Source organism: Dama dama, chromosome 7 (assembly GCF_033118175.1).
Source record: "Dama dama isolate Ldn47 chromosome 7, ASM3311817v1, whole genome shotgun sequence".
Classification (NCBI taxonomy): domain Eukaryota; kingdom Metazoa; phylum Chordata; class Mammalia; order Artiodactyla; family Cervidae; genus Dama; species Dama dama.
In genome coordinates, this window is record NC_083687.1 from 10,121,774 (window position 1) to 10,141,625 (window position 19,852).

Consider the following 19,852-nt stretch of genomic DNA (forward strand, 5'->3'; position numbering starts at 1 on the left):
GACGGGGGTGGGGACAGAGGGGAGACACGCCCCCGCGTCCGAGAGCAGCCCTGGCTGGATGTGGGCAGGGGATAGGTTCCCGGGATGATGGAGACACGTTATCCAAAAGTCCACGTTCCTTTTTAATACCGGCCACCCCCCACCCCATCCCCACCCCAGGAACCAGCTGTCCACCCCAGGAGGAAGGGGGCGACCTGCTCCCTCATTCCAGGGACGGGTCATTCCCCACAGGTGGGTGTGGGGAAAGAATGTTGCTCCCGGGCCCCTGGGAGCCTGACTCAGCGCACGAATCTGTCCAGGGCTGACGGCCGGGCCCCGGTGGGCTTGGCCTTCTCTTGCTTCTGCGGCTGCTGCTCCAGGCTCTGGCGGACTTTGTCCTGGGTGGGGAGAAACAGGTGAGAAGCGGCAGGCGGGTGGGGCCAGCAGGAGGGCGCTGCCCGCGGAACGCCCAGCCTGCCCCCACCCCGCGCCCACTCACCCTGTGCTCCTGGTCCATGACCTTCCTCTTCCTCTTCACCAGACTCGCCGTGGAGCTACGGCCCTTCTGCTTCGGCTTTGGCTGGAAGGGAGCCGTGGCATCGGGATCGTAGCCCTGAGGGAGGGGACGGGAGTGAAACCTGCAGCCTCCAAGGCAGGGAGCTGCGCTTCTGAGGACGCGGTGGGGACGGGACACGTGGGTGAGGGGCGCCTGGGCCCTCGGGGCCCGCTCCGTACCAGCCTCTCTGCCCGTTCCTTCTTTGCCTGCTCCAAAGAGACGACATCGACCTCTGCCAGGGCTCGTGGATCCAGACAGATGAGCTCGGCGGGCACCTGGATGGGACACAGAAAGACAGGGACGGGTAAGGAGCCACAGGAAGGTGACACCGAAGGACGGAAAGCGGAGGTGCTGCTAAAACCCACTCTTCATAGACACCTGCCCCAGCCCGCGGGGGCGCAGGCGCGTCCTCACCTTCTCTAGCAGCGCCTTCACCTCCCACTCCTGCCGCTGCTTCCGGCTCCTGTATGGGTTACTCGCCAAGCCGTCGAAGTTGGGTTCAGCAGACCCTGGAGGGAGAGGGGGAGCGTGGAACTATAACAGGAACCTGCTCCAGGCTGACCAGCCACGTGCCCCGCGCTGTCTCAGGGTCCGGCCCACAAGAGCCTCCTCACCACTTGGAGCCCCAGCCCTGCCTGCTCACCAGGGACCAGCATGCTGGTGATGCCCCCGCTGTGCCCCACCCCCAGCACATCCTCATAGGGACAGAACTGGAGGCCGTGCACGTGGCCCGAGAGCCGGTGTGTGAGGTAGGGCTGCTCCAGGGAAGGCGAGCTGGCCTTGCCCTGTCCTGCCCATATGTTGACCACGTCGCCCATTCCCGCCGCCAGCAGTCCCCGCTGGGAGAAGGCCAGGTGCCCCGCTCCCTGGGGTAGGGTCCGAGCGCTCAGAGGCTGGAACGTCCCTCGCAGGTCGAAGAGCTTCAGCTGGTGGTCCAGGCCAGAGGTGGCCATGTGCCTGGTTGTGAGAGGGGGAAAGTTAATCACAGCATGAAGCATCAGGTCTGTTGGGGGAGAAGGCGACTGATAAGGACGGGACCACTACCACCACACCACACACTCCAGGCGCCTCTTTTCATTTCCCTTTTACAGAGAGGAAACTGAAGCTCAAAGAAAGGATTGGGGTGAGTGGTGGAGCTAGAATTCAAATCAGAGCTGTGTCTTTACTGTCTTTTCTCACCACATGTGAATGAAAGGGAGGACACATGAGATAGTCTACACGCAGGCGTGAGGTTGCACCGCAGATAGGCAGCCCAGCGGTCAGCAGAGGGCCCGGCTGATGGCGGTAGTCAGGGAGGGCTTCGTGGGACTTGAGCCATTCTAGGAAATGCTCAAGAAAGCAAAAGAGGTTCGCTTCTCAGCCTTCTGTCCAAGATCAAGTGAGGACAGCACAAGAGGGCTTCTCCAGTGGCTCAGTGCTGGAGAATCTCCCTGCCGATGCAGGAGAGAAGGGTTCAACCCCTGATCTGGGAAGATCCCACGTGCTGCAGAGCAGCTGGGCCTGTGCGCCCCAACTCCTGAACCTGTGCTCTAGAACCTGGGAATTGAGCCCACATGCTCCAGTTACTGAGACCCTCGTGCCCTGAAGCCCACGGTCCGCAAGAGAAACCACCGAATGAGAAGCCTGCTCCCTGCAACTAGAGAAAAGCCCAAGCAGCAGTGAAGACCCAGCACGGCCAGAGAGAAATAAAAATAGAAAGCACAGGAGCAATTTGAAGATTGTAGCTGAAACTGAAAAGGTTTAAATGAGATTCACTTCAAAAAAGCACGAGAAACAGAGCTGTACAGCAGGTTCAAATAAATGAACATCAGACTGTGGAGACGGGAAGATGGAAATGAGTTTGTTTTCCGGGCTGGTGGAATATGGCCAGGAGGGGACAAACTGCAGAGGCTTCTGAAGGTCAGATGGGAGACCAGTAGTTCCCAAAGCGGCTCTCTGGCAGTTACAGGCCACAAGGTGGAGACTGCGTGGACCTGAGAAAACCTTAGGAAGCAAGGAAGTGATGCGCTAGAGGGCCCCCTTTGCTAGAAGGAGGGAGGGCAAGGCTGGTGACCAGATCCTCTCGAGAAAGGGACTTGCCTGGTGGCCCAGTGGTTAAGAATCTGCTTTGTAATGCAGAGGACACAGATTCGATCCTTGGTCTGGGAACTAAGATCCCACATGCCATGGAGCAACCAAGCCTGCTCAGCACAACTAGAAAGGTCCTATATGATGCAACTGAGACCCGATACAGCCAAATTAAAAAAAAAAAAAAAACTGTCAAATATCCTTTTAAGGATGTGTGTACCACATAAGACATTTACTTTCAGAGGCTGGAGTTTCTATGGATGTTCAAGTTGCTCAGAGATGCTGAAGGGCGGCCAGCCAGGTCAGGGCATGTCTGTTTGCCAGAAGCCAAAGATTCACATTTTAACCTTGACTGTGAGCCCAGGAAGAAGACACTAAGGCGCTCCTCTGGGCAGAGACTTGGCCTGTGATGGGACTGATGCAAGGCCCAGCTGGATACCTGTCCTGACAAGACAAACAGGGCCCAGCTCCACCCGAGGGAGAGGTCATGAGCACAAACCAGGACTTGCTGAGGGCTCCTGGGACACAGGTCACAGCCTTCACTGAGCCAACAACCCAGGGCACCCGCTGGCTCCTGCCCCCGCACACCCACCTCTGGGAGCCTCTGTTCAGACGCCCACCCGGGAACCAGATGGGCATCCAGACCATGCCACCATGCTACTGAACTTGCAGGAAACAGATAAACTTTGAGAATCCAGTCCAATCCTATTGCAAGCTTCCAGGAAGCCTGCTGAGGATGACGGCCCGTGGCATCTCTGGAGCCCCTGTGGCCGGTCCGAGGCAGCTGTGAGGAGGACCAGAGCTACAGGGGGGTGGGCCTAAAGTCAAGGACCAGAGCTGCTTGGCATTGGGCTGTTGGCCAAACCTCTGTGAACAACTTGAGCAGAAGCAGCTGACCCAGGCAGCCCAGGGAAGGCCAAGGCCAGCTCGGGTCCAGGGGCCCACAAGGCGGCAGGCCCTGGAACAGGCCCCCCACTCTCCCAGAGCCAGCCTGGCACAGACCTGGAGTAAAGGGGCAGAACTAAACCACGGATCCACAGAGACACAGCTAGGGGGCCCCGGGGGCCTGAGCAGCCAGCGGGCTTTCCTCAGTTGACAGCCACTGGGCTCCCGCATCCTGATTTCCTGAGCAGTGGTATACAAGGAAGAAAGCCACGTGGGAAAAAGTATTCTGACCGCAGCACCCAGGACACACTCAAAGAAGGAAGAACCAGAGGCTGGGACTGTGAGATGGCAAGAATGGCAAGTAGCAGACCCTGGAGGGGAAAGCAGCCAGGACTTCACAGGTCGTGAGCAGGAATGGGGCAACGCAGCCAAAGCCACCAGCAGGGCCTCGGCTCCCAAGGAGCACTCAGCCAACTGTGACTCTGCCTCTGCCATGACCGATGGCTGAAGATCACAAAGCTATGGGGGCAGCTAGTGTCCAAGAAGTCGTGTTCTGGGTGAGGGCAATGTGGCAGAAAGGGAGCAGGCCAGGAGGAGCCGTGGGAGGGGGTGAAGCATCCAGCGATGGACACAGTAAAGGTGGGATGATGGGAGACAACTGAGTAGAACCTGAATGTTTCACCCAGCCCGTCAGCTCATCAGCTGTTTTTGTAAATAAAGTGTAACTGGAACACCCTGCCAGGGCAGATTCATCCTTATACCCCCAGAACCTTACCCCAGAACCCAGCCTACAACTGGCACCCAGTGAATGCCGATGGATGGAAGAATTTGAGAAAAACACGTGGGAACTTGTGGGAAAGATAGTCTGCGAGATCCAGACATACATACAATATAAACCAGACAAAACAGCCGTGGAAACGCAAACAGTCTCTCAGGAAGGGTGGAAATTCCAAGCGGACCGGCCACCCCAAAGCCTCCACAGCACCAGCACAGCACCAGCCAGTCTAAAGAGAACAGTCGTCTTTGATGATGAGGACACGGCGCTCCCCACCTACCAGGCACCGTGTGCGCCTCTGAAGACCTTAACTGGAGTTCACATCTCCTAACTGAAGGCCAATTTTGGTGAACTAAGGCCCATGAGTCAACAAAACCAGCCCACCACTTTCTGTAGAGCCTACAAGCTCTACAGAATGGTTTTCACATTTTTAAGTGGTTGGGAAAAAAATCAGAAGAAATATATTTCAAGACGTGAAAATTATTTGAAAACTCCAGTGTCAGTGTTGATAAATAAAGTCGTACTGGGACACAGCAATAGAGAGTTCCAGAAAAACATCTATTTCTGCTTTACTGGCTATGCCAAAGCCTTCGATTGTGTGGACCACAACAAACTCTGGAAAATTCTTAAAGAGATGGGAATACCAGACCACCTGACCTGCCTCTTGAGAAATCTGTATGCAGGTCAGGAAGTAACAGTTAGAACTGGACATGGAACAACAGACTGGTTCCAAATAGGGAAAGGAGTACGTCTGTATATTGTCACCCTGCTTATTTAGCTTATATGCAGAGTACATCATGAGAAACACTGGGCTGAATGAAGCACAAGCCGGAATCAAGATTGCCGGGAGAAATATCAATAACCTCAGATGTACAGATGACACCACCCTTATGGCAGAAAGTGAAGAACTAAAGAGCCTCTTGATGAAAGTGAAAGAGGAGAGTGAAAAAGTTGGCTTAAAACTCAACATTCAAAAATAAAAAAAAACTCAACATTCAGAAAACGAAGATCATGGCATCTGGTCCCATCACTTCATGGCAAATAGATGGGGAAACAGTGAGAGACTATTTTTCTGGGCTCCCAAATGACTGCAAATGGTGACTGCAGCCATGAAATTAAAAGACACTTGCTCCTTGGAAAAAAAGTTATGACCAACCTAGACAGCATATTAAAAAGCAGAGACATTACTTTGCCAACAAAGGTCCATCTGGTCAAGGCTATGGTTTTTCCAGTGGTCATGTATGGATGTGAGAGTTCAGCTATAAAGAAAGCTGAGTGCTGAAGAACTGATGCTTTTGAACTCTGATGTTGGAGAAGACCCTTAAGAGTCCCTTGGACTGCAAGATTAAACCAGTCCATCCTAAAGGAAATCAGTCCTGAGTATTCATTGGAAGGACTGATGCTGAAGTTGAAATGCCAATACTTTGGCCACCTGCTGTGAAGAACTGACTCATTGGAAAAGACTCTGATGCTGAGAAAGATTGAAGGCGGGAGGAGAAGGGGATGACAGAGAATGAGATGGTTGGATGGCATCACTGACTCAATGGACATGAGTTTGAGTAAACTCTGGGAGTTGGTGATGGACAGGGAGGCCTGGCGTGCTGCAGTCCATGGGGTCACAAAGAGTCGGACATGACTGAGTGATTGAACTGAACTGGGACACAGCTACGTTCATTTGGTTACTTATTGTGTGGCTGCTTTTTGTGCTAAGGTAGCATAGTATTGTGGTCAAGCAGATACCACATCTTAGCTCTTCGCACTGCTGCCCAGCACACTATAATCTCAGTGACATACATATCACTTCAGAGCATTTCAAGCACCATCCATCTTATCATCTATCTGTGTGAAAAGATGTTTGTAAAGATAAAATACTCAAAAGTGAAAGTATTAGTCACTCAGTCGTGTCTGACTCTTTGTGATCCCATGGACTGCAGCCCATCGGGCTCCTCTGTCCATGGAATTCGCCAAGTAAGAATACTAGAGTGGGTACCCATAGTGTTCTCCAAGCAATCTTCCTGACCAAGGGATCAAACCCGGGTCTCCTGCATTGCAGATTCTTTACCGTCAGAGCCACCAGGGAAGCCCAAAATACCCAAAACCTCTTCACAAATCGGCAGCTGTAGATAAACATCTGCAGTTGAGTTTGATGATTTGGAATACTAACTTTGAACCTCAACTAAACCAAGTGCTATGCTCAAAAACAGGAATTCAGGGATTTCCCTGGGAGTCCAGTGGTGAGGACTCTACAATTCCAATGCAAGGGGCGGGGGTTCCATCCCTGGTTGGAAAACTGAAGATCCGGCATGCCACATGGCATGGCAGAGAAACAAACAAAAACAGGAATCCAATTCTTTCCAAGAGTAGACCTATATTACACAAATATTGCATTCAATTGTTTTTCTCATTTCGTCAATAATTTGCCATCCATTGTTTCTTATTATTTAAGAACCTACATAAAACACTCAATTGTGCTCCATTACCAACAAAGCCTAAAATACTTACTATCAGGCTCCTTACAGAAAAAGTCTTCGGGCCCTTGAGCAAGATACTCATATCCCCAGTCTCAGGGTGAAGGCCATGTACCCCGAGGTCATGTAACATGCCTGCCAACGTGGTTGGTCAGGGGGAACACCAGGATTTAAACCCAAGCAGCTTGGGTGCAGAGTCTGTGCTCCCAAAGGCACACTGCCTTCGAGGACTTTCTCTCCAGCTGAGACACCCCCCACCCCTAGCACCTCCGGCCCAAACAACTGACTTACGTGCCTGTAGGATCTACTGCCACAGCCCGGACCCCACCTCGGTGACAGAGAATCTTTGCCAGTGGCTCCTTCATGGCTGGGCTCCATAAAGACACAGTCCCTGCACATCAGAGGAGAAGAGTAGAAGTTACTAATAGGGCGCTGAGGCGACTAAACCTGCAAAAGAGGGGGATTCAGGGCCAAGAGGTCACACAAGAGGGGAGCAGAGGGGCAACCCGAAGGGACTCGTTGAGTAGAAATATAGTCGAAAAGCTGGGGCATTCCCTGGTGGTCCAGAGGGTAGGACTCAGAGCTTTCACTGATATGGGCCAAGGTTCAATCCCCGGTCAGGGAACCAAAATTGTACAAGCCACGTGGCATGGCCAAAAAAAGAAAAGCAAGACAGGATGGTGAGGGTTAAAGTTCTGCCAGGGACCAACCGTTACTGTGTCCGAGATGGATGACGGCGTTGTAAGGGTTCTGAGTCATGACGCTGAGCCGTCCAGCCCGAGCATTCAGAGCTGCCACGATCTTTCCCACGGACACGTCCAGGTAGGTCAGAAAGCCTGTCTCTGACTGTATGAGAGAGAGAGGGAAGGAGGCCGGAATGCCCTCTGTCCTGCCCCTACGGGGACCCCCAGGTCTTCTCAGGGCTGCCACCCCGTCTGTACTCTGCAGTCACTCACAGCTGTGACCAGGAGGAAGTGGAAAGGCAGGAACTCAAGTCGGGTGACTCGGTCACAGCGGCGGACGCAATGGAGCTCGATGCCCTGGTTGTCGTAAATGTGAAGCCAGCGGTTCTGGGCGACGGCGAGTAGGGCCTCAGAATGCAGAAACCTAAGAAGGGCGGAGGAGCGGTGCAGTGTGAAGGGGAGTCACCGGCTGTCGTTCCATCAGTGATGGGCTCTCTCGTCCCCACCAGCCGCTGGCCAAGGCCACTGACCGGACGTCCCGCACTGCCTCCATGACGTTGATCTCACACATGAGCTTCTTTGTTACCCAGTCGAGGGCAGCCACATGACCCCGGCGTCCTCCAAAAGCCAGGTGTCTGTTGAAGGTGGAGGACAGGCAGGATATCAGTACAAGGTGTGTGTGTAGGGAGGGCACCCAGACTCAAGGGTCTGTCCCACGCCAGCTCCTCTTCTCCAGGTGAGAGGAGAGATGTTTCCATACACGCTTATCACACATGCAAGCAAATAACAAGACCCTCCCCACATCAACAACCCAGATGTACACTGTTATGGCTGCGATGAGCTAGGCTAAAGTCATTGGAATTCAACCTTACCTCCCAGTGCTAGAGTAATTTAGCCTGTAGGGTCCAAACTGCCTCAAGTTCAAGTCAAAATGCTGGAAAAGGGGATAGTGAAAAAAAGAAAAGAAAAAAGAGAGTTGGTTCCTTTCAGGAATTTTCTCTTCTAGTCCCCACTCCCGTCTTACTCTGCACCATCAGTCAACCCATTGGCTCCTTTTCCATTCTCAGGCTCACTTTGGCTGCACTTGCAATGTCCACAGCCTCCACTATATCAGCCTGGCGAATCTTTGCTGTGTCTTCCCCATCCTCTCCTTCCAGAAACCTGCAAGTGAGGGTAATAGTTGCGTTAAAGCTTCCTAATAAGAAGTGGGTGTCCCGGCATCACAATCAGAAACGAGAGAACCATAAAGCATGGGTTGCGGAGGCCCACATTAGGGTCCACTCACCCAGGTTTTTCAGCAAGCAGAAGCTCAGATCGAGCAGCTCTGACACTTGTTTCCTCTTCTTGTGCTTCAGCCGCCACAAGTCGGCTTCGGGTCTTGGTCTTCGGATGTGGTACCTACAACATTGGTGGTGCAGATGGAGTGGGAAATGGACCAAGGGATGTGGGGGTCACAGGAGAGCCCCGCCTCCATTCAACTCACCCAGACACTCCCTCCTGCAACCGCTCCCCACTCTCCAACTAGTCCTCACCTCCTTGGATTTGTCAATGCGACAGTACTTCTGAACCACTTCCACACTGACCGGGGCGGGGCCTGCAAATGGGTCCTGGGCCTGTGGCAGGGAGGAGGCAATTAAGAAACAGGCTCGAGCTGACCCCAACCCCCCGACCCTCAAAGCACAAGGTAACTTGCCTCGGCCCCCAGGGAGGTCCCAGGCTCACCCCAGATAAGCTCCGCTGAGGCCCCGGACTCTTCAGTTCTCGGGGCTTCTTGGAGATCCGAAACTTCTTTGAGGTGTCATTTTTCTTTGGCTTCTGGGGGCGGAGCTCTCGATTCCTCTTCCGTTTACGAGGGGGACCTGGAGAAGCTCCGGCAGCTGTCCCAGTGGTCTCTTGCTCCCAGTATCGCCGCGATTTCTACCAGCAGAGCAGGATCCCTCGTATTCCGCTGCCCTTCGCCCCGCCCCTCCAGCCCCGCAACTAAAAACTTCCCTTCCACCCCAAGGAGGTCCCTACCTTCTTCTTGGCCTGCAGTCTGTCCTTCTTGGGTGGGACATTACTGCCCGGCTTGGGGACTGTCTCCATCTAGCCCTCTCGAACCACGATCCACGTGCAAACTCCTTTTCACAGTCCCATAGTCGGATGGAAAACTCCCGGAAGTCCTCCGGGCCTCATCCAATCAGGTTCTGGTCTGATCCGTTCCAGGTCTGAATCCTCCTAGGCGCCATCTTTAATAAGGGCGCTCTCTCCACTGAGGGGCGGGGCCAAGGCCCTCAGAGCGGCAACTTATGCCCAAGTGATGAAAGACGGGCAGTCCGAGGCCAAGACCCAAGCAACCGTGCAGATTCTTTTCTCATCTCGGTTTCTCCATCTTGCCTTAAATCCTTCCGAGTCTGGTCTTTTTAACAGAACGCCACTCATTGACCATGTTAGAACTACATTTCCCGGCGTGCGTCGGCTGACAGGTTCCGGCGCCGTCTTTCCCCAGCATTCTCTATTTACTTCCGGGTTCACCAATACTGAAGAGAGAGCGTGAGTCGGGGAGCGGTTTGGCTGAGGGGTTCGGGGTTCCGTCTCTCTTGCCACTCCCTGAGGCCGGCGGTGAGTCGATATCCCGGACCAGGAGAGACTGCAGTGGGTGCTCCGAGGGGCTGCCTCAAGAGGGCTGTCACCTCCGCAGGCCAGAAAGGGTACCTTTCTGAGCCCGGGTACCTTCCAGAGAGTGAGACCCAGCGCCCCTCTCCCGCTGCCCGCAGGCTTTCGTCCCCGCCATGGCTGAGCTAATCCAGAAGAAGCTGCAGGGAGAAGTGGAGAAATATCAACAGCTGCAGAAGGGTAAGGGAGCGGGGTAGGGGTGACCTCGCGGCAGTTCCCTCACAACCCAAGTCTATACCCAAATAATGTATTCTGTCCCACCCCTGGCCCCAGCCTGCGGCTGCTTCCCCTTCCCTGTATTCTCCCCATTCCCTGTTCCGCCTGCCCACCCTTGCCTGCTTCCTCAGCTCCACCTTCTCACCAGGACTGTGGTGGTCGGGTGGCACATGAGATGTCTCTAAACAAACCTTTCCATCCGCCAGACTTGAGTAAATCCATGTCAGGGAGGCAGAAACTAGAGGCACAACTAACAGAGAATAATATCGTGAAGGAGGTGAGAGACTTGAGATTTGTGGGACGAGGAGGGACCTGTCCTGGTAGTGATTCTGATCATGTTTTTCCCACTCCTCCATCAGGAACTGGCCCTGCTGGATGGGTCCAACGTGGTGTTTAAACTTCTGGGGCCGGTGCTGGTCAAACAGGAGCTGGGGGAAGCTCGGGCCACAGTGGGGAAAAGGCTGGACTACATCACAGCTGAGATGTGAGTCTTCTTTCCACCCCACTGTGATGTACCTGATCCATTGGAATAAAGGTGTTGAGAAACCTTTGTAGAGTCATTCTCCAGAGTAGCCCCCATTTGAGCAGGTCCTTCAACTCCTTCCTGTGTATCCTCTTTTCTTCATACTCCCCTTAGAGCTCAAGTTTCTCACCAGTCCTTGTCTTCAGCACCCTCAAGAGTAAGTCTCACTAATTTTTCCTTATTTGCTTTCTTGCCTTTCCTCAGTAAGCGATATGAATCCCAGCTCCGGGACCTAGAGCGGCAGTCAGAACAACAGAGGGAGACCCTTGCTCAGCTGCAGCAGGAGTTTCAGCGGGCGCAGGCGGCAAAGGCAGGGGCTCCTGGGAAGGCCTGACCCTGTCCTGGGGGGTGGGGGAGGGGAAGGAATGAGGCAGCTCTAGGGTCTATACTGTAGTTAATAAAATGTGAAAATATCTGGTGTGTTCTGACCAGCCACTTCTGTTGTAATTGTCTCCATCCTTTCCCCTGGTCCCTTCCCTGTTCCTCATATATCGCCTGCATTACTCTCTCAGATCCAAATACGTGCACTGGGATTTCTGTGGCAGAGTAACCCTTCTTTGAGACTAAAATCCTAAATGTCTCAAACCTAACTCTTGCCTGTAAATGCAAGGCTTAACTGTCTCTTGATTGGAAACAACCAAGAAAAGGGCATTGACAGCGAAACAGTTTGGGGGAAAATTAAGTTTAATTGAAAAACTCACAATTCTCTAACCTGCAACCCCAGAATGGAACATGGTAATCCTCTTTTGCTATTATTTCTTGTCATCCTCAAAATAGCCCTGGCATCTTAGTTCTTTTTAGGCTCTTTCTTCCTAGACTTTGTTTAAATGTAGCTTAAATTAACTTCAGATCCCAGCATATAATGCACTGTGATATTGTTTGTACATTGTCCACGAAGTGGTTCTTCCATTTCTTTGTCCTGAAATTGTCTTACGAATTCAGAGCCAAGGGTGTTTTTCATACTGATCGCTTTAATTGGGTACTTGACTTGGGCGTTTAACAACTGAGGAGAACAATGTAAGAGCCAGTAAACGGACCAGGGGTGGAGAAGTTGCTGGGGAGGAATAAACCATTCTGAGGAAACCGTTCCCACCAAGCCCTTGCATCCAGCTTTTCACGGACAGGTAAGGTTGGGCCCCTCTTTTTCCATGGGGTCCACCTTCAGCCAGCTCCCCACCCCCACTCCCAGCAGCTAGTTTGTACAGACTGTGAGGACAGGAGTAGAGTTCAGGTAGTGTTTTGGTTTATTAGTGTTGTCACAGTGACAGGAACCTCCAGAGAAGGAAGAGGAGGCTCCTGCGAAAGACTTTTTCTTGCCATTCCCTTCCCCTGGGACTCAGAGCCTCTAGGCTTTTCCTCTCCTCCTCCTTCCAGGCCTTTCCTTGGCCCTTCGCATGCTAGGATGTGGCCAGGAATCAAAACCAGATCTTTTCCCCAGTACTAGCTGTGTGCTGCATTCACGGCAGGTGAGAAGCTATTCAGAGGTATCCCGCTCAGGCACCAAGATCACCAGTTTCACGGGCTGAGTCGGCTGTCTGCTGAACCAGTGGTGCTTCACTGCCCCAGGGTGGCTGGCCACCCTTCTGGATATTTTCCCTATGTGGCAACTGCCACCATTCAGGATGGCTCCCCACATTTGGAATGGCCACCATGAATTCTATGAACCACCAAGGCTTCCTCCTCAGAACAGTGCCCGGGCAATCTTCCTCCCTGTGGCCTTGATCCTGGGAAAGGAACCCCCTCCTCCCTCGCTCGGGGGAGTTCCCGAGGCAGAAGGGCCACTGGCGAGGCCCACTGGAGCACTGGAGGGCCGCCGCCGCCGCAGGAGGAAATCATGTGAGGCTCCGTCCATGGCGTAGAAGACGTTGGCCGAGGCGGGGATGGTCAGCTCTAAAGGTTGAGAGAGAGGTGTCAAGTGCAGTCATTCCCGCACGACCCCCTGGGTGTGGCAGCACTGCCACCGGTGGGCGACCCTCTCCTCCCGAGTCTGTTTTCCCTCCCAGCCCCTGACCTCGCTCCCCTGGGAGCAGCTGCACTAGCTCGTACTCCGAAGCTACCGCAGAATCACGATTGTTTTTCTTGAGGACACGACTGATGACACTTGGAGCCTTGTCCTGACTTGTCACCTGGCAGGACAGCAGACCAAAAAAGCAATTACTTGCAATGATGACCTTGGCCTTGCATCCTTCCAGCCCCAGCCAGTGATCCCACCAGAGAAGGCTGCTGCTGCTGCTGCTGCTAGTCGCCAAGTCGTGTCTGACTCTTTGCGACCCCGTGGATTGTGGCCCACCAGGCTCCTCTGTCCATGGGATTCTCCAGGCAACAATACTGGAGTGGGTTGCCATATCCTTCTCCACAGAGAAGGCTGCCCTTGTCCAAACTTTTGAGTTATCAGGGAAACCCAATATGGTGGCTACCTGGACCCCAAGGGCCAGCCCACATGGTTGCCGGGATGTTCCCTCTGGGGAAACCACTGTTGGCTCTGAAAATCTCAGAGGACAGCCAAAGTTCAAAGTGCAGCAGCTAATACAAAATAACCTTCAAAATAAAACACGGCTGCTAAAACCAAAGGTCAATTAAAACTAAAATCATCCTCCCATTTGGCTGTTGACACCTAAGACATCATCTCCACCCCCACCTCCCAACCCACAGCTCCCTCACCAAGATGCTCTTATAGACACTGCCGTCTTCCCCCAGCTCCATCTGGACTCGGATGATTCGGCAATCAGAGGCCCCTGGCCCAGGCGCCCCTCCCCCACAGCCAGGTCCCCTGGAGGCCCCTTCTGCACCCCCACTGAGTGGGGAACCACAGGAGGCTGAGCGGCGGTGACCTCGAGAAGGCCGTGGGGAGGAAGTTGGGGGAGAGAGGTGGCTGGGGTCAGCTGGACTCTGCAGGGCTGGGGTGCTTTCCAGGGCGGAGTCCAGAGATGAGACAGACGGCCACTTCATGTGCTGGGGACCAACAACACGGAACTGGCATGAAAGCAGGAAAGCCAAGGGAGAAAGAGTCACAAAGTCAGGGTCTGTGTAGAGATCAAAGGTCAGGAGTGGAGCTCACCTGGGCCAGCCGGGTCAGCAGTGGGGCGGGGGTTCCAGGCACCTCCTCTGCCCCCACACTGGGCCGGTCCCAAGAGACAAGCGGGGTGGGACCCCCAACAGAACCCAGCACCCTGGAGTGGCAGGAGATTGGGAGGGTCAGAGGAAGAAGGACAAGTCCCCAAGAGACTGCCCTCCAACCACTGACTCCCTCACTCTGTCCACTGCGAGATGACCAGTGTCGGCCGAAGCACCCGCGGGGCAGGCGGGTCACCGCTACCAGGCGTCTCCACCTCACAGGACACGCGATGGCTGGGGAGGGGGCAATGGGCAGAAGTCAGGACGGGACACACCGACCCCCACATTCAGCCTGTGCCCTGGAGTCCCAGCCGCACCCAGCCAGTCACCTCTGTGCCTCTGTCAGTGGCCGGAGCCCCTGTAGCCACCGCTGGATATCGGGGTCAGGTCGGAGGTCATAGCCACGACATTCGTTCTGGAGCCGCCGCAGCTCAGACAGGACAGCAAATTCCTAGGAAGGAGCCCACAGACTGCAGGAGGCCCGATCCAGGGAGCCCTGACTGCCCTCCTCTCCCCTTCCTGGGACGGGCTACAGGGGGCTGGCATCTGGCCAAGCACTCTCCTCACCTTCCTCCGCTTGTCAAAATTGATGTATCCATTCTGCAAGGGAAAGGGGGTGGGGTGAAGGTCCCGACCCTGCCGCAGACAGCATATCCCCTCTCCCCACACACACGCGTCACTGGCCTCTCTGACTCCTCTGGCCCCCTGCTCCTCCCCCTCTCATCCATCACACCCTCAGCCCGCTACCTTACCCTTTACATTGAACATCACAGGTAGAAATTGTGACCAATTTACAGAGAAGAAAATTAGAGATCAGAAAAGGAACGTGCCCAAGATCCCAGCTTTGGTTTATTTATCAAACTCTGTGTATATATGCTTACACCTCAGGCATCCTCTGCGCACTCGCCAAACACGAATTCATTTAACCCTCATAATAAAGGGTTGATGTAGATATTGTCACTAGTTTCCCACTTACAGATCACTGAGGCACAAGAAGGTTAAGCAGATTTGCCAAAATAACAGAGTCCTGGCCCTCACTGCTTCTGCCTTGCAGCCCCCTCTGGACAGTGGCCTGTCTGACCCTGAGTTCTCTTCATTCCGTCACCATAATGCACGCACACACACACACACACACAACTACTGACCTCCAGCTCATCCTTAGAGGCCGCGTCCAGCATTACGAGGTCTTTTAAGAAGGTGCCAAGGTATGGGACCACACCCTGAAATCAGAGATCAGAGAGTCAGTTACCCCTGCCACTAATCCCAGGGCTCCCCCTCCCTCTTACACTTTCCTACCCCACTGCCCCAGAACAAGTTTAACTCTCCTCCCCCTGCTGTGCCCCCCTTCCCAACCCTAGCGCTTCCACCCCCACTGGTCACTCACCCCACCCCGGGAGGTAGACCTCGGGGACTTCTTGGAATTTGGCTCCAGAGAGGGCTGCAGCTTCACCTCCTGATGGTGACAGAACAAGGTGACATGGGGGGTTGGGGGGGGCGGAGATGGCAGGAATGCCAGGGAATGGGGCCTCACCTGCAGCAGGAGCTCCCGGCTCTGGGAATAGTTATCCTCCTCAGAGAAAATCTGGCAAAGGCTGGAGAAGACTCTGAGGCTGTCCCTGGGGGGTGGGGGGCAGCGGCCTTGAGGAGGGGCCTAGCTCAGCTGCCCCCTCCCAGCCCTGACTCCCCTCCAGGGCCCCATCCTCCCCACCTGGTTGCTTCCCCCCAGGCTGCCCGAAGCCTGTGGATGGGGCTGGATTGCAGGGCTGATACCACAGCATACATTGAAGAAAAATTTCGGAGCAGACGGCACTCCTGTGGGGTCAAAGACAGAGATCACAGCTATGGGACCTCTTTCCACACCTTGATCCCTAACAGGGTCAAGCCTCTCTCTTACCTCTGCCACGCGGATCCACTTCTCCAAGAGCCGGGCCCTCTGGGGAGGACGAAGTGGCCGTACGGTCACCTCTCCAAGCCCTTCTCCGGTTGAGGTAGCCCCCAGGACAGAGCTGACCACTGCCCCTGCCACCTTATTGAACTGTGTGACAGTCGCCCGGACAGATGGGCAGAGGTGAGAATGTCCTGGCCGGTCTCTGTGACCCCACAGGCCCCCCAGGCACTGAGAGGGGACCAGATTGAGAAACAGCTCCTGCAGGGCAGAGGTAAGAGGTTAAAGTTCATAGTCAAGTGAGGTCAGCCTTCCAATGTCAGGGGTGTGAGAATCTCAGGTGGCCAAGGAACCAGAGGGGCATGGGGTTTGAAGGGCAACAATCAAGGGGACACAGGGGAAGGTCAAAACTGGGTGGACAGCGGAGGCTGGGAGCTGGACAAGGAAGGACTGGAAGCCAGGTAAGGATGTGGAATTATGGACAGGTTAGTAGGGGAGCAGGGATCATGGGGTCAGAGGTCAGGGTCTCACCGCATCTAGCAGGGTCAGCTGTTCGGCCAAGTGGTCAGCGAGGTACACCAGGACATCCGTGGGGTCAGCAGGGGGATCGCCGGGGAGGGCCAGGGGCTTAGGAAGTTCGGGGGTCTGGGGGTCCACCCGGGACCGGAGGTTGCGGATGAGGTCAGCGCCGCCCCCCCCAATACCCTCCCTTGCTGCATACCCTGTCCGAAGAAAGAAGCTCTCAAGCCGGTCAAGCTGACCCTTGACCTCAGAGCCAAAATCCTCAGGGTGAGAGGCCAACCAGGTTGACAGTACAGAGATGGCTACCCTGGGAGAAGGGGAATTCACCGGGAATTAGATGTCAGGCTGCTGCTTGGCCAGAGAAAACTGTAAGGTCAAGAATCAGGGGTCACTTACCCTTTTGTCCTCTCTAGCTCATCAGCGGGATGAGATTCAAGAGCTTCCAGCCTGGGGAAGGGAAGAGATTCTATGTGTCCATGTTTTCCAAAACCCTAGCGGTTTTGACAATTTGGGTAGGATGGTCTGGCTTTAGAAAGTCAAGACATGTCAATGACCCTGGTCCCTTATTAGCCTGACCTGTCAGCCATAAGCCCTAGCAAGGCAGGCGTGGAGGTGAAGGCCCGGTGAGTGGCCAGGAAGGCTGCTGTGAAGGTCATGTCAGCCCCTGAGGTACAGGCGTCCAGCAGGTGTCTGACCAGGGCCTCCAGGGTGCCAGCTCGGAGTTTCCGGGAGGAACGCGGAGGAGGCCTTGGGGCCTGGGGGAAACAGAGCGCCAGCCACTGACCCTTTTTTCAACTCTCCCCCGATAGATCTCTGGGAGAAATCCCAGACCTAGGAGATGATTCAGCCTCATTGTATTAGGATTCAGAGAGGGTAAACAACTCGAACTAAGTCACACAGCTGAGTCCAATCTCCAAACCTCCAACCTAGTATTCTGGCCAGAAAGTCAGCGGGAGGCAGGGGAACTGGAAGGTGGTAGGTCAGAGGTGAGACGTCAAAGTTATAATCTCACCAAGGGATCAAGAGGCTGATACTGGCGACTTGTGACTGTAAAGGTAGCACCATCCTCCTCCTCCTCCCAGACAGACACAGGGGCCTGGAGGAGCAAGGAAGGGGAGGTCAGATGGTTCCACACCATGCCCCACTGCCCAACCCTCACCCCCAGGCCCTGCTCCTCCCTCTGTACCCCTCACCTGTTGCGGAGGGGGACAGTACCAGCGAGTACGAGGGGTGGGGGGGGCTGGTGACCCCAGGTCTTCCCCACTGGGGCCCAGACAGCCCCCCCCAAGCCGCCTCAGGGCCCGGTGGAGTCTAAGGGGTTGCAGTTGGGAGTTGGAGGGAATGCAGGAACCCTGAGCCTGGTGACCGCTGCAGCCCCTTCCCCCCAGAGCTGAACCCCTGAACCAGGAGCCAAGAATCAAGGTTGCAAAGGTAGAAGGAGAGGGAAGCAAGAGAGGCAGAAAGCCTGAGGCAGAGACCTTGAGAAGCTGAAACCTCAGTCACGGGCACAACCGCAAGCTCCGCCCTCCCCCGCAGGAACTAGCCAAGCCCAAAGAGTAAGTCCCCTTAGCCCCCTTTCCCCGGGTCCCTCCTCAGCTCTGGAGACCCCCCTCAGGGCGGCGGCACCGATCCCAATACAGGAAGGAGAAGGGGAAGTGGGGATGGTGTGTGTGTGTTGGAGGGGGGGTGGTTTAGACTCGCAGAGTCATGTGACCCCGGCCGCTCCCCCAACCGATCCCGAAAAACCAGCCCTGCTAGTCACCCAGTCAGTCCTCACCCAGACTCTGGACAGGAGCGTCCAAAGCCTCGGGGCCCCAAATCCAACTTTCGGCCCCTCCTGAGGCCCGAATCCTACTCCTGCCACCGCCATTATCCCCGGAGAGAAGCAGGTGACCACTAACCACTCGGCCCGGGGCGGCCCTCGACGGTCCGAGCGCCTCGGCTCCCGCCTCCGCCCAGTCCCCGGCGGCGGAGGGGGGAGGGGTCACGAAATCGAAGGGTTCCCTCCCCAATCCCGGAGTCGGAGGAGCGGGTTACTGTGGAAACAAACCCCTCCCCGCCAAACAGACACCCGGAGGGAGACAGGGACCTAGACTCCACGCCCGGAGGGACGGGCCACTCGGCTCGGGCGGAGAGGGCCAGGGACCCGCAGGGCAGCCAGCCACACGCGCCGGGCGGGAACGGCGCAAGCTCCTGAGTCCCTGTGCCGCACAGAACCTCGGAAACGCCGGGGCTCCCCGCGGGGGGACACGGGCCGACTCCAGCGAGAGGCGCGGCAGGGGCTGAGGCAGGAAGAGACGCAGGGACACAGACACGCAGGGGGAAAGAGTCTCCGGGACACACGCCGCCCGCGCCTCACCTCGTCGTCGTCGTCGTCGTCCTCCTCCTCCTGCCCCCCGCCCCCGCCCCGGCCACCGGGGCCCCCACCCTCTTCGGGGTCTCGACTCCGGAAGCTGCTCAGCACGACTCCCCCGGGGGGGCTCATGTCCCACAGCAGCCGCAGGGGCCGCGGGAGCATGGCCGGCTGAAGGAGTCAGCGAGGTCGGGCCATGGGGGCGCCTGAGGAGAGACAGGAGCGGGGAGGGGAGTCAGGGGGCGCGGGGCCCCAGAAGGTGGGCTCCAGGTAGCCGCTGGGGAGCAACGCTGCAGGGGCACACGGGGCCTGGCGTTGTGTGGACGGGAGGTGAAGAGCTCGGGCGGGGTTACGGGGGGGCTCTGGCTCTGACCTGCTCAGGACGGGTGGGGGCAGCGCGGCTCCCGAGTCGCCGTTCCCGTCGGTCTCCGGCCCCGGATCACGTCCCCGGACCGAGCCCGTCCCTGGCTTTTCCGCACCCCCTTGTACGCCCCCCCCCCCCCCCCCCCGCCCCGCCAGACTCCCGGGCCCTCCCGCCCTTTCCGCTCCCCCCGACGTCCGCCCGCCCCGAGAGCAGGAGCCAAAAAGGGAAGGAAGTGAGGACAGGAGCCAGGGCCGCGGACTTAAGAGGAGCGCCGGACGCTCGGGGGCCGGGACCCAGGAGCCCGGGTCTCCAGCCCGACTGTCCTCGGGGAGCTTGGAGCCCACGTTGCCCTGCGCTGAGTGGGGACAGGGATTCCCGCTTCCAGCCCCCGGGGAAGGGCGAGAGCCGAATCTGACATTCCCCTCCTCGCACACCGCGAGGCTAAAACTCCCGCGGGGAGCGTGTCGTGGGGGACGGACCCAGTTTCTCCGGGACACCAAGGCTCCACTCCGCCCCCACCCACGCGTGTAGCGGGCCAAAATCCGTTCCGGGTTTTCCGGGGAGCCCGGGGCTCCCGCCCGCTCGGGAGGGGGCGGGGCAGGAAGCCGCCACTTCCGGTCCCAGAGCGGGCGCCGGGGGTTGTTTCCGGCGCCGAGGCCGGCCTCTCCGCTGCCTTGGTAACCCGCGAGTGCCCGCGGCCTGAGGGCATGCTGTCGGCCGTGGGTGGCTCCCCGCTTCAGGCCCTTCCAAAGGAGCATCGGGTGCCGCCAAGGAGTTAGAGGCAGGGCCGTGGGAAGGAACCACGCG

At 56.3% G+C, this 19,852-nt stretch overlaps 3 protein-coding genes across 9 annotated transcripts; 1 reads left to right on the forward strand and 2 right to left on the reverse strand.

Moving 5' to 3' along the window:
• Positions 1 to 141: 141 nt before the first annotated feature.
• WDR46 (WD repeat domain 46) lies at positions 142 to 9,589 on the reverse strand. Its single transcript, XM_061146419.1, has 15 exons — positions 9,430 to 9,589; positions 9,136 to 9,330; positions 8,946 to 9,026; positions 8,699 to 8,811; positions 8,487 to 8,574; positions 8,286 to 8,347; positions 7,944 to 8,048; positions 7,687 to 7,837; positions 7,441 to 7,576; positions 7,022 to 7,121; positions 1,179 to 1,492; positions 950 to 1,044; positions 715 to 810; positions 479 to 592; positions 142 to 377 (listed from the first exon to the last, which is right to left on the reverse strand). Exons 1-15 carry the CDS (start codon positions 9,496 to 9,498, stop codon positions 279 to 281), a joined length of 1,818 nt encoding a protein of 605 aa, XP_061002402.1. The 5' UTR covers positions 9,499 to 9,589; the 3' UTR covers positions 142 to 278.
• Positions 9,590 to 9,796: 207 nt separating this feature from the next.
• On the forward strand, positions 9,797 to 11,242 carry PFDN6 (prefoldin subunit 6). 2 transcript variants are annotated; one of them, XM_061146421.1, is made up of 5 exons: positions 9,797 to 9,945; positions 10,170 to 10,248; positions 10,491 to 10,561; positions 10,644 to 10,768; positions 11,012 to 11,242. In XM_061146421.1, exons 2-5 carry the CDS (start codon positions 10,185 to 10,187, stop codon positions 11,139 to 11,141), a joined length of 390 nt encoding a protein of 129 aa, XP_061002404.1. In that variant the 5' UTR covers positions 9,797 to 9,945; positions 10,170 to 10,184; the 3' UTR covers positions 11,142 to 11,242. The 2 variants fall into 2 exon arrangements, with proteins under 2 accessions (XP_061002404.1, XP_061002403.1); XM_061146420.1 differs by having other exon boundaries at positions 9,897 to 10,014.
• Positions 11,243 to 12,028: 786 nt separating this feature from the next.
• On the reverse strand, positions 12,029 to 19,181 carry RGL2 (ral guanine nucleotide dissociation stimulator like 2). 6 transcript variants are annotated; one of them, XM_061146422.1, is made up of 18 exons: positions 19,055 to 19,181; positions 18,688 to 18,887; positions 17,341 to 17,424; positions 16,905 to 17,083; positions 16,725 to 16,775; positions 16,338 to 16,635; positions 15,816 to 16,067; positions 15,630 to 15,733; positions 15,453 to 15,537; positions 15,306 to 15,374; positions 15,067 to 15,141; positions 14,489 to 14,521; positions 14,251 to 14,372; positions 14,060 to 14,155; positions 13,866 to 13,977; positions 13,469 to 13,759; positions 12,819 to 12,933; positions 12,029 to 12,697 (listed from the first exon to the last, which is right to left on the reverse strand). In XM_061146422.1, the coding sequence occupies exons 2-18, from the start codon at positions 18,844 to 18,846 to the stop codon at positions 12,489 to 12,491; spliced, it is 2,334 nt and encodes a 777-aa protein (XP_061002405.1). In that variant the 5' UTR covers positions 18,847 to 18,887; positions 19,055 to 19,181; the 3' UTR covers positions 12,029 to 12,488. The 6 variants fall into 6 exon arrangements, with proteins under 6 accessions (XP_061002405.1, XP_061002406.1, XP_061002408.1 ...); XM_061146423.1 differs by lacking the exons at positions 18,688 to 18,887; positions 19,055 to 19,181 and adding an exon at positions 18,106 to 18,653; XM_061146425.1 differs by lacking the exons at positions 16,905 to 17,083; positions 19,055 to 19,181 and having other exon boundaries at positions 18,688 to 18,820.
• Positions 19,182 to 19,852: the final 671 nt, after the last annotated feature.